Raw genomic sequence first — 19,131 nt, 5'->3', positions numbered from 1 at the left:
CATAAAATAAAGAATGGAAGTGGGGATGGAATAAACAGTGTTCTGCTAAGTAAATGATACTTTCCTGGCTCTGTCAGGATCCAAAAGCCCTAAAAATCAAAATGTGTGTCACTGGGGCTGAAAAATAATTCATGCTATTTGACAAGCAAGGCCCTAAGAATGTGTTTGGAGGAAGTGGAGAGAGAAGACAGCAAGCACCACAACACAGAAATTCCATGCCATGTTTAAAAACAAACACTAGCACCCACACAGAGAGGAAATCACCCATTAACAGGGATCCAAGGTTCATCAGTCTCTGGGATCACTGTGGCTGAAGAAGCAGTTTTTCAGGAGGGCACATCACAAAGCTAGAGATGCTGAAAAATACATGGGTGCTCAAAGGAATGAAAAGAGCAGAGTTTTACAGATTTTATCCAGAGCTCATCAAGGCAGCACTCCCATTCACTGCAATAAGCTTTGGATCAGGTTCAACATCCAAGCGTAGTCCTCCCTCACTAGAATTGGCTGGTCGCGTCGGAAACTGTTTGGGCAAAGTACCCCACCCATAAACAGAGCGCTTGGGGACAGCATGGTAGTAAGCAACAAATAATTTGTCTCCTTGCCAAGATTAGGGGATGTGTCTCCTACCTGTTCACCCTCTGAGACAATAAAATGAAGGCTATAGTAAGGTAATATCTCTGAGGCAATCTGAGACGGAAGGCCACATGAATGAGGAGCAAGAGGATAAGGGTTCCTTCAATTTTGATGTCGCAAGCGTACGAAATGAGTAAGCAGTGGAGGACAGAAAGAAGCCACTAGCAGATGGATGCAGTGTTTCCATCAGCATCTTTCTCTGGGGTCCTATAAGTAGGAAGAGGAATAGAAAAGAAATACAAACGTGAGTGTGGAAAGAGAATTCCACTACAGGAATTGCCACATCAGCTAGGTGGAAGACAGAGACACACAAGTCCATTTGCAGGAGAAAGAGAGCATAAACACAGTTAAGTGGATATTAATGAATGCTAAACAAGGATGGCAAGCCTGCTCTGAACTTACAAATCACATCCGCATTAATACCAAATGAGTTCATTAAGATTAACATTATTATGATGAGTATCAAAGGGATTAAAAGAGATTATGGCAAATAAGAGAGTCAGATAGGAATGAGATGTAATTACCTTCATATCTGGTTTATCTATAGCTGCAGAGAAAGACCCAGCATTCAGTTCACACTGGAGGAACCTAACTCACATTTTGATCTGAAGTGTAATTTTCGGCAAAGCTGATCTCAACAGTTTGGGCTGAATGTGGCCCAGGCATGTGCAGGATGAACAAAAGAAGGGTGGGAAGGCGAGCAGAGACAGCCAGGGAAGGGAGGAGGAGGCCTGCTCCTGCCCCAGCACCCTCACCCAGGTGCGGGAGACAACTTGGTGTTTGTGTCCCCCGTGTCCAAAATGTGATGTGAGGCCAGCCCTGCCACCATGCCTGCCCAACACCTGGCCTGCTCTGACCCTAGCGCTCACCACACCAACTCTGAAAACTTCATTGGGCTTCACGAATACCAGCCAAGTCTTCCAAAACTCTTTAAGGGAAATAGTCTCACTGTAGAGCTAGGAAAATTGAGGAATCCAGGGGCAGATGAATCACATTCAGTGAAATAAAAATAAGCTCTCTAATTTTTACCTCTTGCATTTGTACCACAACTGCAGAGCCAATTCTTTTGTGCATGCAGAGACCAGCTAAGGAGCACCAAATTACATCTTAAAATCACACAGCTTACAGAGCAGATATTCTGCCAATGCACACATTCAACAATGCAGGCGGAAATGTTACTCGGGATCTTGGTGGGGAAAATTTACTGGGCTTCTTCCAGCCAGGCTCTGCTCTAAGCAGATTGCCTTTCTTCACAGGGTGACCGCGCACGGTCGGCTCTCCAGTGCAAACATCACTCCCCAGCTCTGGTGTGTTTGGCCTCTGGTTTGTTTGACAGGTTACATATGCTTCTGAATATATCTTCTGATGCTCCTTTTCAGAGTGCTGTTAACATTTCTCTTGGCTGCTGTTTAAAAATTAGGTCCCTAAAGATATAATCCTTCAATAAGAAAATCCTCTTGCCAGAAGGCCTGGTTTCAAACATGTTGAGGCTGACTGTAAGAGCTGTTGACCTCTGACCATGGAGCTGGAAGTCCACAGGCATACCTGCACATTGGCTCCAAGATAGTGCAAGATGGACAGCTAGCACTGGAAGAATCCAAAACGGACAGCTACTTTCATTTTTGTGTTGTCCAAGATGAATGTGCATTTCAAAAGCACCTGTCAACCACACACAGAGCTGTCTGGCTTTCATCAGGACACCTATATCTCATTAATTATATGATTTGTTGCTTCAATAGGAGACACACATACACACACACATATGTATACATATGGAATTTACACCTTCAACTTTTTGAAAGAATCCCTTAAAACTTTAAAACTGTTTTTTTCCTTGTGGTGTGCTGTGTTGAAATCAGTTAAGTAGCAGAAGTTAATTGTAACTTAGAGTTGTAATGCACTTCTGGAAGTGAAGAAGCATTTACATCTTCACACCCTCTACCTAACTTCACCAAGCACAAATCAGGAGGGTGGGGAAGATGAAGTGGATTTGTGAAAGTCACAAGCACAAGACAGGGTCATCAGTCAGCCCACACTGACTAAAGCATCAAGATGTTCTCCTTTGCTCCCCTTCCAGCCAGGTGAAACATTAATAGATAGATAATACCAGGCAAGGGAGACTCTAATCCCCCATGGAATGCAACCCGATGCCCAAAGACTTTCAGGCCATGCTGCACAGTGTATTTTATGTGTTTTTATAAGAGAAACAGCAAGGATTCATTTCTGCGTAGGCAAAGATGGAGCATGACAGCCTGTCATCCTCTGCCCAGTATCTTGCCAACATGGCTAGACACTATCTTAGGACAAGACTGGCAGACTTCTGCACAGTCTCCAGCCAGAAAAGGCGGGAAGGGAAAGAGTGAAGACAAGTCCACCTCAGCATCTGAAGCAGGCAGGCAAAGGGAAGAATCTACTCTGCTTTACTCTGACGGTCCATGGAGCCTCACTTCCCAACATTTCTAGGAGAAAATATGAGTCAGAAATCCTACAGGAACTCCTGCAGCAGCACAGCTCCCTCCACAACCCACACATCCTCAGCAGAACACTGCGCAATCTAATCCATATGGTATATCTGCACTGCAACTTGGGCCAGAGCCGGGTGCGGCCTTACGTTAGGCTATCAATGATAAAAGTTTGGCACATGAGCAATTGTTTGTGCTTGAGCGGTTGACTGAGGAGCTTGGAAATCAGGGCATTTAGGAAAAACCTGTGAGAATCGTGCGGGGACATAACAGCTAGGCACAAGCTAGCTTTGCAGAGGGCTACCAGAGGGAAGAGAAGGCAGGAGCTGGTCAGGGGCTCTTGCCTTGTTCAGAGAGAGATGGGGAGGTTTTGCCATCACTGCAGAAAAACACTGTTTGGTATTTTGCTCAGTCAGACCTCAGTACAGGTTTTTTTAAAAAAATCAACAAACCTTCAAAATGTGTTTAAGGCTATCTTCAGTCAGCCAAGCGAATCTTTGGTCCACTGCTCATCCAGTGGACACGAATGCAGTGCTTCCCTCTGATACAGAAACTCCCTGAAAGGGGCACTTCCAAGAGCAGTACCTTAGGAGCAGACAGCTCTTGACACAGAAACCTGATACAGAGTTGCTCCGAGCAGAACGGGTATCCTGAGGACACCAGCACACACCTGATATCTCGCATTCATCCCACATCTAAACACAAGCAGTGCTCAAGCAGGGTCTTAATCAGCGTTAAACTCTGCGTGGCCCACCCTAAGGGTAGTGTACTCATGGTGAACTTGGGGAAGAGGTACCTTTTCTCCCCCCTCCCCGACCTAGAGGCTGTCAGCTATGAGGAAAAGACTAAAAGGTCTGTAGAGAGACAGATTTAATAAGACAAGCACAGTGCTCTGTCCTGCAAAGGAAACCCCCGTGGGAAGATGCCCCAACTCTCAGGTACTTCTGGAGAGCAGACTATGGCAGGAGGGGATCTGTTGTGCAGGGTCAGGACTTCAGCAGTCCCAGCAATGGCGAGAGAGCAGACCATCGAACAAGCAATGAGCCGGCGGCGAGCTAAGGATCTGAATGTTGCTGACAAGTGTTAGGGATAAGCTCTGCAAACTGCCTCCCTTAAATGTTTTATTTTCTACAGCGGATTCCCAACAGTAGGAGTTTTTACACACTCTGCTAGGCAGAGACTGAAATGCTCTCTTCGTACAGTTTCAAATTCGCCAGCTACGCTCGAAGAACCACCCCTTTTTTGCCTTTGCCTTTCTCTTTTCTTTTTGCTTTCTCTGGGCTTTTTGTGAAAGAGACACCCAGTTTCAAGCCATTTAAAAAATATCAAAAAACCCTGGTGGAAAATAATTTGCAGCTGTGATAATATCACATTTTTTAGAATACCGTAATATAGTTTTAGTTTTAATAATAAAAGATAAAAAAGGGGAGTCTGTGAATAATTAGAGAGTGCAGTCTGAAGCCAGTTACAGTCACTGCAATTGATAATAAACTTAAAGCCCCTTGACAGCAGGTAAATGCTTTGCAACCCTGACCCCCTTCCTCTCACATTACTTAACAACCCTGCAGTTCCAGCATTACATCACCGTCCAAGCGATTGGTTCCTGCATTTTAACTCTCTCCCTGTCTCCTCCGATTAGGAGCAACACAATGATGGGGAAAAAAAAAACACAACAAACCACGAAACTTCTCTCAAGTTTGCGGTGCTCCTTGTTTGGGTTTGGTTTGGTCAAAAAAACAGCTTCTGCTGCTAAGAGTCGAGGTTACACACACCAGAAAACAAACTCTGTCGAAGTGGAAAACAGAGTGGGAAAGGGGGACTAGGGAGGGGAGGAGGAGAGGAGGAGGAAGGCAAGGGGGAGAAAAAGTATATAGAAATCAGAAAAGGAAAAGAAAATTAAAAACAAACCTCATGGACATCACTGAGCCTGAATTCCCTGCTGAGGTGCAGAACATGAGAGCCCTGGAATGAGTGTATGTAGAACTTGAGCCAAAGCTTAACTAGCCCGAGTGAGTCATATCCTTCCCATTTGATTCCTGTCCAAGTGATGATGTAATGCTCTGGCCCTCTCCCTCGCTCGCTCCCGCTCGCTACTCTACCTCCCTCCTCCCCTTTTCTCCTTTTTAGCTCAGTGCTGGTGAAGTCACCATTTAAATCTGGCAGAGCTGAAGCAAAAACTTCAATGTAACCAAAACAGCCCCAGGCCAAGTTCCAGACGTACTGAGACTCGGTGGTGCAATTGCCATTGGAAACGAGTAAACAGAGAAAGAAACAGTGCCGCCTCTGAACGGCCTGCGCAGCTGCCTGCCGGATCACAGGAAAATCCAGGGACGGGGCTGACATGATTGACTGGGGCTGATCAGAAGATATTGCACACAAGCTCCCGAACGCCCGCATAGTCCAGGCTTCAGGAAGATCCGGCAATTGGAAAAGGAGGAGATTGAGCCGGAGACAAGGAGGTCAGCGGAGAAGCCGTGAAGCGGACGCAACATGTTTGTGTGGGTCGGGGGAGAATGAACAGCGCTGCTTTTACAGGTTACGCGTTAGACTGGGATTTCTCTGCCTTAGCCGCGCAGGGCTGGAATTGAGCCCCACCTTTTTGAAGGAAAACTACAGGGCTGGTTCTTGGTGCGCCTGCAAACGTACAGGTGCAAGGCACTTTCTTTCTCCACTACTTCAAAGTACTAGAAAAGCCCCGAGCGCTACAGCGCTGCAAGCTTATGAACCAACTCACTGTGGTGATGCTGCTATTGCTTACCCCACATTGAAAACAGTTCCCTTCTGGTGTTTATCTCCCAAGTCTGATATTCGTGACTTTTTTAAGGATAGGGAATGTTTCTTATTGGAACTAGCAATTATTTTTCAAAACCGAAGCTTTTCATGTGTGCAGGCATAAGCTATTGTTGTGCGAAGCGCTCTGCTGCATCATACCGTAGTTTCTAAGTCCTCCTGATGTTAAATGCTACAGTGACTGTGGCTGAAATACCTCCCGTGTTCTCCCACACACAGGTTTTCTTCACTGTTCATCACTCACAATTAATTGTAGTCAACACAGTACAAAACAGTTGTTCCACAAAAAAAAGCAAAACCTAAGCAGCAATAATAATAATAATAATAATTATTATTATTGTTGTTGTTGTTGTTGTTGTTATTATTATAAGTTAAAATGTCCAAGTATACATACCATCCCTCAGCAATTCAGAGACTAACAGTTTCAATAGCAAACTGCAGAGGTGTAAGCATTAACAGCACCTGAAACACTGCAGAGGTATTTAAAAGTGACGCCTTTCTTTATAGATCAAGAACTTCAGCATATTTTACAAAGTCACTTCACCCCATGTCTCAGAGTAAAGTTCAGTCTTCCAACAGTCATTGGACACACCTATCCCCCAAAATTCAGAAAACAATAGGAAAATATCAAAGCCTATGTGTTTTCTTTTCTTCCATATAATGATGTGAGTTTATGGCAAATCAATTTCTATTGCCTTGCAGCATTCTACCAAACAGGTTTTTTTGGGTGGCGGATTCATTACCTGATCAAAGCACTGATGCAACAGAGATTATTGTAAAATACCAAAGTCTCCTCCTGAGGACATTCTTATGGTTATAAATTATCTTTAGAATATATTTCTATGAATTAGCACCGTTAGCTTCCATCATGGTTAGTCCTGAATTCAGATAGTTTCAGTCATGAATTCAAATTATTTTTGTTTAAGGTATATATGATTTTTGAAGACAGAATGAGAGGAGGAGAAAAACAAAGGGTTTATCCTATTCAACTAAAAAAACACAGTTCTCCACAGCAGGCTGACCTGCTGGATGACATCCTCAACTGATATTGATGCTGCAGCTACTCAGAGTGACACCTTTATCAAGCAAGGCAGCGCTGAATTAGAGGTGATCAGCCATAATTATTACTGGCGCCACTGAAGCCTGTGGCTTGACAGCATCAGATGTGGTTGTTATAAAGTTTGGTCCATTGTGTCAATGGCCTGTATAACTCATTTATGTCTGAATTACCAGCTATTGATTTTTTGTCTTCTGTAATGTAATAAAATAAAAGTTAGATCATTCCTAAAGCTGTCTTTTAATTCCAGGCTTGCTGATAGTTTCATTTTAAGCTCAGCCCACTCCTCCCTCTCAATTAAAAAAAAAAAAGTAGTGACTTCCAACCCTCTTTCTGTGCATGCCTAAGAGGTCATCTTCCCTCCCTTCTTTTTATTTTGTCCTCCTATATTTACACTGCTGGATTACTTAGCTTCTACTCATCCCATTATGCCACTGGCATCCATATAAACTTTGTCAAGGGCCCACGACAGATCCCTGGCTTAGAACTGCTTCATGCTGACGAGGAATGTGGCTACAACTGAGGCACAAACTTAGATCACCAGGCCCACCTTTGGAAGGAAGGAAGCTGCCACCAAAGAGAAAACGATTATCCTGAGGAATCCAGGTTACCCTGGAGCTGCTTGTGCATATGCATCCATTTCTGCAGCCTTTGTCAGTGAACCAGCCTCTTCTCACTCCTCTGAAAGACTGACTTTCAAAACCCTGCTGTATTCAGAGCAAAATGCAACCAAAAAGATGGTGCAGGAGATGCAGGGTAGTTCACTGGCCTTCTGAGGCTTCAACCGCTTGCCTGGCAACTGTGCTCTTTCCTAAAGAAAACTTTGTTTACCAGAAGCAAGAGCAGACCCATTGTCCACCTGTGAGCATCTTAATCAAAATATTAGAGAAGTGACTGCATTTATATGGCAAATGGCCCTTTTAATTATTATTACCTTCATAGACACAAAGTCTGAAGAATTCAAGTGTCTTGAAAACAGCCTTTGTCTTATAGAAGATACTTCCAGGAGTTGGAGCATTTTCTGAAACAACCGAGAAAGATCCAAGCAGCCTGAACTGGCAATCATTTTTAAATGACACCTTTACACTGATGTCCCATTTCAAGAAGCAAACTGCTTTAATACAGAGCTCATGCTCCAAAGGAGTTAAAAACTTATTTGTGCTTACTGGTGGGAATACAAAAAGCTCTTTCCAGGCAGGTATTTCCAAGGCCTATTGATTTTTTTCTTCCCCCTAACAGGAAACACTGTTTTCCCATTTTCCTTCCTGTGACAGACCAGTTAATGATAAAGAATGTCCTGTGTTCAGAGGAAATTCCACTTGCATGCAAGAGCTCCCTCTTTATCTGTTTACTTGTCTGTCTTTTCTTTCTCCCCCCACTCCACCCCCATCCTTAAATTTCCATGTTCAGCCACGCTCAAGAATAGGGCTGTTGTGATGAGAGTTGTGGGATGTTTTAATTCTAATGGGAGCCTTCTTCAAAGTAGCGCCCTGGCCAGCACAGTTATGACTCCAGCTTAGCTGTCTAGTTCAGGAATGATTGCAACACCCTCCCTGCAGCATGTTCCATCCTTGGGGAAAGGGTGGTGGGGCACACCACAGATGTTTGGTGTAACAGAAACTTGACAAAAATCACTGCTCCTGCTGAAAGTTTCCAGTCTGAACAACCAGAAAGCTCTGAATTTCAAGAGCTCAAATGTCAGAGCACACTGGGATTATCTCAAAAGCATATTGTAACAAGGAACTGGGTGTACTATGGTTGAGATTGCGGATGGACAAATTATCAGTTCTACATGCATTTTAGGTGAGTGTATCACATACAGCCTTTAGGACTGACTTGTGGCCTATTTCAAACAGTGGCCCAAAGCATTGGCAAAGACCCTGTGGATGAAAGCAGCATAGCCTGATTATTTTTTTCTCTGCTTCTTGGCTCTTAAAGAGTCTTGATTAAGAAAATATTCTGTAATAATGGTCCTATACTCAGTAAAGTCTCATTTTCATTCTGACATTATTTTTCATTTCTAACCCAAGAGCCTTACAGTCTCTGTGGAATTAGAGAGGCCAGATAATTTCAGGGTTAAATAAGCTTTAATGACTATCACATGTATGGAACCTTAAACCTAGTATTAAAAATTATTTTTTTAAAGTGGCATCTCTTCCTTTTTTAATTTAAAATAACCATCCAGGTGGTTTCCTAAGGATTTCTTTGCAAATTGCTTCCAGTGAACCTTTTCAGTTACAGACCACTGCAAACCCATGTGGTGTTATTCAGTGTTCAGTTCAACTTGGGTGTCCCATGTTTTCATAGTGGACAGAGGGACTATCTGTACAAGTGCCTGCACAGGGAGACTGTGAGGTCTGAGCAAACTAACTGTCACTGGTAAGGGCATAAGAATGTATAGGTCCACCAATTTCAGCAGAACTAAAATAATGCAGGGTTAAGAGTGGATTTTTCAATTTGGTCATAAGATAATGGGATGCATGTTCCCAAGTCACTTGGGTGCTTCAGAAGAAGCCGTTCTCCTTTAAGGAGACTCAGATCAAAGTGCTCAGCATTGAGCTGTATCAGAGGTAGAGCTCTTTTTTCTATGAGCTCTCCAAATCATAATGAAATGGAATATCTGGGAATGTTCCTTGTGAGAACTGCCCCAGATTTCCTGTACACAAGCACTATAAGAAACTGGGTTGAACTAAGTCTAAATTAATCCTGGAGCAAAGATCTCCCTCTCTCACTCGTCTGCACAAACGTGCCACTAAGTTAGAAACACGCTACTGAAAATGTTTAAGGAAGAACTAGCAAGAATTTGGGTTCAACAGCTCTGGAGCCAGATGCTCTGTGACAAACCACACAGGAGTGCAATGGGCATGATGGCCAGGAGACTTCCCCATAATATTTTGGCAATGAATCTTAACCCAAATCTTCAAGAACGATCTCAAGATAAAAAACCCTTCCCTGGTGACAGTCCTAAGCATGTTAATGCCACTTGGGGTCATGTTTTTTGTGCTGTGGACACTCAACCACTAGCCAATGGAATTGTCTACTTATTGTATACTCGCCAAATAGCTGTGGGCCAGTGATGAGTGGCTGACCTGGAAGTGAAGAGCTCTGTATCCAATTATATATCACTGAGTCATCTGGTCTAAGTAGCCAGCTATTTTATTACAGCAGTAAACCACAAATACCTAAGACAAATAATGCAGCAAATTATGCAAAATAATAAATAATGCTTTACATTTATGTAGAACCTTTCACCCTGAAAGATCCCAAAGCACCTTGCAGGCCAGCCATAAAAAGTCACGCAATGCAAGCACCCCTGACATGGGAGATGGCAGCCAGACAGCAAATGGCACAGGAGTGCAGAGGGGAGATGTTGACTAAGGACAGAAGTAAACAGCTGCAATTATTTTAAAAATGCCATGTAATCTTTAATGTTCGTGTGTAATGAACAGGAGGTTCCCTTCCCCCTGTGTGATCCTGATTACTCTAATGGATAATTAGCACATGCTCGTTGAAAAGTGGAGCCACTGATATTTTTAGAGTTGCTTGAAGACGCTTTGCCATCCATGTACCCTAAATATTTTGCCGACAGACCTCAGTTATCTTAATCTTCAGTGTGAAACTCTGCGTGCTTTACCTTGGATGCAGATCAAAACTTGTATCACATATAGTCACATCTCAACTCTTGTTACAGGGAAAAGGATCTGGTTTTGATGTTCTTTCCCCACTGTGCTTCTAACAGACAGAAAAGTAAGCTAAAGTTGCAAAATCTGGATTAAAAGAGCAAACTCATATGCTGTAAATAAATATGTGCTGTGGAGCACAGTATGGTAAACACTAGAAAGGAGTACAGATTAGTTCTGAAACAAATTTTCCTCTTCCCCTAAACTGTCTTCTTCCTGCATTTTTGTTAGCCCTCATCTTTATTTTTCAGCATGATGAAAATAATTAATATTCTAATGAAGTTTATAGAAATAGGCAAAGCTCTGGGACTCAGTTCCAATTGGAAAAGGAGAATGCTGGGACTCAGATCACCCTCCTTACAGCAGCATAGATTTACAGTGCTATCTGATAAAAACGCCCACACCACTTACTTTTAAAAGTACGTCCTCCTTTGCTTGTAATCCAGCTGACAGTACAATACTTCCTCCATGAAAATCAACACCTATAACCAACCACTAGGAAATGTTTGCTGGACAAATTGACTTAAGTTTTGAAGTTCCATGAATTACACGTATCCAAGCAACTCTGCTGGTCCTGACTCATCCTCAGGCAGTGCGTCTACACCATTCTGTCACTATCGGGATGATGAGAATTCATTTATCCAACTGGTACCACTTTTAACTTGGCTATATCCAAAGATCTGGATTTAATTTACATCCAGCTTCTTGACATCTAAACACCAGCCTCTTTTAGAAGATATTAGATTTTTACAAGAATGTTTCTTAAAAACCAAAGAAGTCTGCAACACAGAGACTTAGATGCGGCCACAGCTAAGGACCAGCCTGCAATTCCCTGATTTGCAGTGACTCGCATTGAAACATAATGCAATGTAAAGTTTTCAGTGTAACAAGTTAACATAAGAATTAAAACTCCATTGTTGACAACATAAAGCTATTACATTATTAGACATTTTATTTTAAAGGGAAAACTATTGTCTTTTTCCTTTTTTTTTTTTCTTTTTTTTTTTGGATGGGAGTTAAACAGGAAATCCTAGTTCAGTTTCCTTCATAGTAACTGCTCTTGTCACAGACTCATTTCTGAAATCAAGTGAGGTCCATCTGTACCCACTTATGTTTTTAGGATTTACATACTATGTTTAGTCCTCCAGTGCTTTTCTTCTGGAAAAGTATGGCTATCTACTATCTCTAAACATATTAAAAACAAACAGATCTCTCACAGACACTCACACAAATCCTTTCAGGACTCTGAAAGGAAAGCATGTGCATTTTACTGACATCACAGTCAGAGTTACAACACCAGCTTTGCTGTAATGACAAATGAAAGAGAAATTATTTCTAACTTCACTTCCACATTCTGTGGGGCACAATGCTGCTTTACTTTTAACACCAGTTTCTATGAATCAAAATGTACAGCTTTTCTAGTCTTGCACAACAAAAGAACAAAACAAAAAAAAAACCCACCCCAAAACAAAACCAAAATAAAAAACTCTAGCTACAAAACATGTATGTACACTGAAATACCCAGTGGATAGGTAGATATCCCACTCAACAAACTATGCCTACCAGATTTACATATGGAACAGTCATCTGCTTGGATACCCTTTAATGCTAGCCTGTTCCTGCCACTGTGCAAAACCAAATGGTTGTGTTTGTCCTTAGTGACCACAGCCCATGTCAGTGAGACACTTCTGCAAATTCTGTATTGGAAAAATCTCAGTGGCATGCTGGCACCCCTGGTGACTTTTCACATAAGGATAGAAGATTAGTTTTCTGTTGAAAAATGAACTGCAGTCAGCTCAATTTTAAAAATCCCAACAAACTAGACTGTTGTTTAAATGAAAAAAAAAAAGAGATTTATTATGGAAACAGGATAAACAAATTAAAACAATGATGACTAACTCATCTGAGAACCTGTGGAGCTCACTTACAGCCCAAGATTCCCTCTAACATAAGTGGACATGTCTATGAATATAGTTGAAGAGTTTTTATACAAAAGAAGCAGCGCCTAGATCAGTTTCCTTGCTTAAATGGAATATGTCCCTTCAGTTTTTAAAATTCCACACCCTGAGCCTTTATTCTTTCTCTCTTGTCTCCCCAAAATTTTCCCTTTGTTTCCTCTTTCTAAGTAGCATGAACTTACTTTCTTAGGATTTAGAAATGTTCTACTGTCTTTGTCCCTCATGTTCAAGCTTTTGTGCGTTAATTATTCTGCATGGAGATGCCAATCTGAATTCAGCTTGAAACCACTTCAGGGCTTATATATTCTTGTAATTGCTTCATAACTGGAACATATGTCTCACCACCCTGCACGTCAATAGTTGCAACATCGTTTTCTCTGGCTTTTACCAATGCAATTTTACCTCTTTCATATCTGTCCAGACTCCTGCTGCAAAGACTTTTTTTCCCAATCCTTTCTGTTGAACATGCCAGCTCTCTCTGTGTATCCCTTAATCACCAGAGTCCTTCCTCCTGAAGTTACTTACTTTCATTTTCAAGACCCTTAATAACCGACCTCCCCCCACCTTCCCTTTCATCAGTATTAAAAGTTAGCTAGAGATCAGTCCACCACGCCAGTCTAATACCTCCCAATGCCTCTGGAAAGCCATCTTCCTGATGCATTGTTATTTAAGAGTGTTGGTACCTAATGAGCAGACCACCACAAAAGCCTTCTGCCACTCCATGACCACTTATCACTATCCATGAGCCCTCCTCCTACATGGCCATTTCTGGATGATGAGCTCCCAGCTTCTTCTTCTAAAAATTTTTATTAGTCCCCCCAGGCACAGCCTTGCATTTTTTAATATTGAATTTCATTCCATTGCCATTACTTCAGTACTCAAAGCTCATCCAATTTTTGGGGGGTTGGTTTTTCTTTTCTTTTTTTGTATGGTATTCAGGTCCTTCTCTGCATTGCCAATGTCTCCAAACCCTGCATCACCAGCAGTACTTGTTATACTTGCATTACCAACATTAATGAAAATGCTAAACAAAATCGGGACTGTACCGAACATTGCGTAGCTCCACAAGCAGCCTCCTCCAACCTGACACCTTCCTTTTCAACACCACCCGGTTCTTTCCCCTCTGGCACACCCCATTTTTAAGCATACTGAACAAAGCCTACCTGCCCTATTTCCTAGAGCAGATTCCCCCACATTAGCAGTAGTTGTTGAGCAGTCCGCAGCTGTCAGCAGCTTTTTCTGAGAGGTAATTTGTCAGCGTGAATAACAGTGCAGGGCAAAGTTTACCCTTATTTACTGATTCACTCCCAGCCCTGCCTGAAATTTCTCTTAGCTGATAGAATGGGATAAGCAACATTTTGGAAAGTTTCGAAGAGAATAGATGTTTTAATTACAATGGAGATAAGTAGTATTAATACTGCTGAAATATTTAAGCAACATTTCAAATGTCTGCTGACTCTCAGCACTTTTATCAGAGGAATTTTGCATCTGTGCCCCACAGACCTGAGAAGCCCCCTGTGTTGCTGCATGCCGTTCTGCTCTGATTACGCTCGTTTATTAGGCAGTATCATTATGTAGAATTTTCGGTGTTCCTAAAAGGGATTTCAGGAGTGCCACAGCAAAAAATGGATGGTTTGTTTACTTGATTAATGCTGTGATCTATGATTACAAATCTGTCTACTGTTGCTTTCACAGGAAATTATTTCAAGAACTTCACTTCTGGGTGTTGCTTAACATCCAGCACCGACTCCACTATAAACTCATACACATGATTTATCTGGTGGCCAGCATGTGTGGGAGGAAAGATCTAGGAGTCTGACAAAACTCTTCACTCCCTCTATACTTTCAGGCCATCAGATGTAGAAAACTAGTCTGTTACACTCCTGAGCCTGTTTGTAAATCCTCAGCCAATGCAAACTATTAATATTGAGCTAAGTGAGTGCAAAATGAAAGTGATTAGGCACATCCTTTTTTAAAAAAAATTTATATGCACATTTTACTAGCTCTAAATGTTAAACCAGCCGATTACATCATACCAACACAGTAAAAATGACTCCAAGGTAACCTAGGAAACTGTTTTTACTAAATAACAACTGAGTCCGTTTAATCTCAATTCACACAAAACACAAGTTTAACTTAATCTCCCTTCACAGCCATCTCATGCTGTAATTCCGCGCTGTCTGTTCAGACGGGCTTGGATGCTCTTGCCATCGGTTCGTAGGGCAAAGCTCTCCGGGACTGCAGAAAGTCTTTCTCAGATGAGGGGCCCTTGTCTGTTGTATTTGCTATTCTTGGTGGCCTGCCAGCAGCCCCAAATTTGGCAAGGTTCAGAGCACAAGCTACAGTCGGGTTGCTTGACTATCATGAATGTTTTTATTTTTATTGGTCCGTTAATATGTTTTCACTTTGCTCTGTTTTAATTTTGTCTTGGTTGTCCATGTTGGCTATTCTGTGTCTCCAGCCTAAAGAGACATAAGGATGGGCAGCCATCACAGTCATCATCTAACTCTTACCCAGGACAGCTCATATGATTCTTGTTCCTCTATAGTTTGGAGGCCAGTTCATGAAATCTCTATTAAATTGCATCTGATTCCTTAGCTGGCCAGCATTTTCAGAGTGCTCCAACAAAAAGGTATTACATACTTGCAAGTACTCTTAAAGAGATTTAGTGAAATGGGAGCTGATTTGGTAAAAGCAATGCAAAACCAGAATTAGTTCTGGGATGGGACTGGTGTGATTTCACCTGCCTCACTGCTGTGCTCATAATGTGCATATATAGGGGCATATATCTCACACATGCCTAGATAAAAGATATAGAAAGCATTATACTATAAATGTGACTATGTACAAAGACAAAGCTGACTTAAAGGAGTATTGCAGGATGAATGACATTAAAACTTAGGTTTACAGTTGCATCTTCATTTTCATTCTATCTCCCTTTTTTAGATACTTCTAAAACCTTCCAAAAGTTTCCCTTTTTAGGCTGAAATACTTCAGGCTTGGTCTTTGCCAGATAATGAATATTTTAAAAAATATTTCCTTAAACCATTTTGTCTGTCTTTTATAAGGACAGTGAAAAGTGTAAAGCGTCGTACAGTCAGAAACCCTGGGAACTGAGAGTTGAACTTTGCCATGAAAACAGCCCACTAAAAAATGTTTTGGAGTGCATTGATAAAAATTAGGTTTTACTTGGTGAAGCCTTTCAAAGTTTCGTTTTGTTAGGCCAATTATGTTTTCCACGAGTTTCCTTGCTAAGTTTTAAATCACGCACCTAAGAAAAACAACTCTATTTTTCATTTCAGCTAACCTGGCTTCCATAAAAAATTTATAGGGACTAAGAAAAAGGTCTGTAAAGTGCAGAGTGCTAGTGAATTTAGAAAGAAGCACAGATGAGAGACAGGCTGATCTACTGTCTGGAAGTCAGCTCAGCTCGTTCGCAAGAAATGTTTTCATATAAGAGCTTTCTGTTTTGTCTTCTTCACACATATATTTGATCTAATCTGTTGGCTCTCCTAGTCTACGATACCAATTTTATTCTTCCTGTTCTCACTTACACAGCCTACTCCAGGCTACATCTGTGACCTCCCTAGTTCTTCTGCTTCCACCCCATCTCTTCCCCTGCAATAAAAATACCATCCCCTTGAAGTCTCATTCTTCTTTTTCCTGAGGAAAAACTCCCAACTCAGTTCACCAAACTACTGCTCTACTTTTTTCAAATCCCACACACCTCACATCCTTCATATTGCTGATCTGCATTGAGCTAATAAGTGGCAAAACCCGCACAAGGGACCATCTGAGTTATCTTCTCTGCCTAAACATATTTCCATTGAGCTAAGCTTTCTTTCCTGCATATGAATCTGCTCTTGCTCAGCGGTCTTGCCTCTCACTCAATAGTCTTGCAAACAGAATTATCTAATTCGGAAACAGCCAGGCCCACTGTACCTTTACAAACTGCTTTAAGAAACATGTTTTTAGCACGTGCCAGGTAACATTGTAGACAGCAGGTAGAAAATATACTGAAGGGTCATAGAAGGGATACAACTAGAATAATAAGGATCCTTTTTTTCATCAGAATAGTCTTAATGGCTAAGAAAATTCAGAATTCATATGTTTTATAGTCTAAACTGTTGCTAAAAATGTTTTTCAAACATTTACCACAAGGTGCCAGCAGTTCTTTAATGCTTTTTTATTTCCAATTCCTGCTGTATACACTCAAAGCAGGGGTACAGTGAGGCAAAGACTTCAGACAGGAAAGTCATAGCAGGTATTAATGCCAGGATCAGGGAGTATTGATAGGGAATAAGGTCCTAGGCACATACTAGTACCTTCAAAAAGAAAAGAAAAATTAAAAAGGATGAAGGTCAGATCTAGTAATTTGTAGAGAGGTACAAAGCATGCCAGTTTGTGGTCATTTGGGGTTTGTCCGTACTTTTGAAACCAGACCGACTATACTTGTCCAGCCTATAGTGAGGATACTCAGCTACCAGTGTCTGTTTTGACTAGATCTTATCCCCCACAAAAATTAGAGAGAGGCAGTAAATACCTTATACAATATAGCAGCAACCACTCTCTTCAGATTTTAACCCCTCCTAATACTGGGAGACTTACACAGTACTGCTGTGAGCCACCTATTGGGGTTCTTACTTAGAATGAGAAAATGAGGTGTTCTGTGCAAATACATTTACATTTGTAAAAGTATTAATAATAAAATATCAGTTAGGACTTATTGCAGACAAGTGGAATTGCATTGCAATTAATGTTAGCTGGATAGTGTTGATCCTAGTACTCGCTACTGTTTAACAACCATGTTGGTGAAGGTTTACCAATATTTAAGTATCAAAACCAGACTTTCAACAGTGAAATCAGAATAATTCAGTACTAAAACAGCAGAAGTTAAAAGGGGTTGCCTTCCCAGTCTGTTTTATTACATTTTCAATCGTATATCTATAGCATGAAAGGTTACTATAAAAATTACCTGAAAGTACGCATACATGTTATATACATTCCATTAAGTCTTAATATTTTATACATATGCAGCTCTTTCCACTCAGAAAGGGTCACAAAACAATGTACAAACAATATACGCAGAACTAACTTGAGACATTTAATGCAATATGGTCTCCCTTCATGGAGATACATGACTAAACATCCCCAATGAGTAATATGGCTAGCAGCCATAACAGCCTCAGGCTGTGATCTGGTCTGCTCTCATAAGCTAAACAGGGCTGGTCTTGGCCAAATGCATTTGGGAGCCCTCCAAGGAAATCCCAGGGTGCTTCAGGAAGCAGAGTTGGTGATTCAGTAGGTGGCACACTTCCCTTGGAGTCAGCACTGCACCAACCACTCCAAGGGAAACCTTGGTAGGTGCAACACAATTAACCAAATGGGATTTCAGGCAGGATCCCTCAGATGAAACCGTTCATTTGTCACACTGTCAAGATTTATTAGTGATGCTATAGATTCTGCCATTAAAAACAAAGAAGTCATTGCTGCTGAGCAGTCCTCTCTGCAGAACTCCTTTTGTTTGGAGAAGCTGAATTTATTTCTAGCTTTTTCAGTTGCAAACATTTTCTTTCAAATGGAAACCATCTGTAAGTGCTGCAGGACTTCCTGGTCCTCACCAATACCCAGAGAATTTTTTACCTCCTACCCATATTTTTAAACATCATGCTTACACAGTAAGGTGTGTAAATCCTTTTCTCTGCCTCGATAGGTCCCATCTGAAGAACCAGATCCACTTTTAGGTACTGTTTCTAGCTAAAAGTGTGCCAGCCAGAGAACCTTTTGGACAGCTAGATAAACACCGTGAAGTCTAGAAGAGGTCTGAGGATGGACTGAGCAAGCTGGTTAGTCTACAGAAGACAAGACAGAGGGTAGACATAATGCATGTTCAAATACACAAGAGGCTGCTGAAGACAGAAAGAAGAAATAATATCTTTCTCCCTACCTATGTTGAGTAGAACGAAAAATAAAAGGAACTTAAATTTGCATCAAGGAGGGTTCAGGTTAGACTGAAAGAAAAGCTTGTCTCAAAGCGAATACAGTTAAGCACAGCAATAGGATGTGAGCTGTGCATTTCTGGAGGTTGTCAAAAACACATTAGAGATATTTCTGTCAGAAATGATGTAGATGTTACTTAATCCTACTTTGGGCAGAGGATTGGATGAACATTTGAAGTCCCCTCCGGCCATATAGCTCAATGATTCCATAATTTTTATGAAAGCAAAAGATTTATAGCTTTGGCATTACAGATTTCTTCCTATTTATATTAAATTTAAAATAATAATAATAATTCCACCCCACCAAAAAAAAAAAGCCTAAACTACATCACATTCAATAGCCTTAAAAGACTGCCATGATTTTAGGGGGTTGACAGCAAAAATTACACATTCTTAAAAATTTTACACAAAACTAATCTTGTGATCGTGCTCTTCTTTTATATAGACATAGCCAGCACTTTCCACCGTTCTTTCCTTGAAAAGTCACAGAGAAGAGACAGTTTCAGATTTGAATCATCAAGCAGTGCCATGAACAATGAAGTATCTACTAAC

General features: G+C 41.3%; 1 protein-coding gene across 2 annotated transcripts in view; it reads right to left on the bottom strand.

Moving 5' to 3' along the window:
- CREB5 (cAMP responsive element binding protein 5) overlaps positions 1-19,131 on the bottom strand; it is a 257,654-nt gene that overhangs the window by 94,992 nt on the left and 143,531 nt on the right. Inside the window, exon 1 of one of the 2 annotated variants that reach the window (XM_075083143.1) lies at positions 5,004-5,080. The exons of the other annotated variant lie outside the window; for it this stretch is intronic. Coding sequence (XP_074939244.1) covers positions 5,004-5,050 — 47 coding nt within the window. The 5' untranslated portion in view covers positions 5,051-5,080. Of the gene's footprint in view, positions 1-5,003; positions 5,081-19,131 lie in introns of those variants that run through there. 2 annotated transcript variants of the gene reach the window in all.

This window comes from Phalacrocorax aristotelis, chromosome 2, assembly GCF_949628215.1.
Source record: "Phalacrocorax aristotelis chromosome 2, bGulAri2.1, whole genome shotgun sequence".
NCBI lineage: Eukaryota > Metazoa > Chordata > Aves > Suliformes > Phalacrocoracidae > Phalacrocorax > Phalacrocorax aristotelis.
This window is presented reverse-complemented; position numbering and strand designations above follow the sequence as displayed.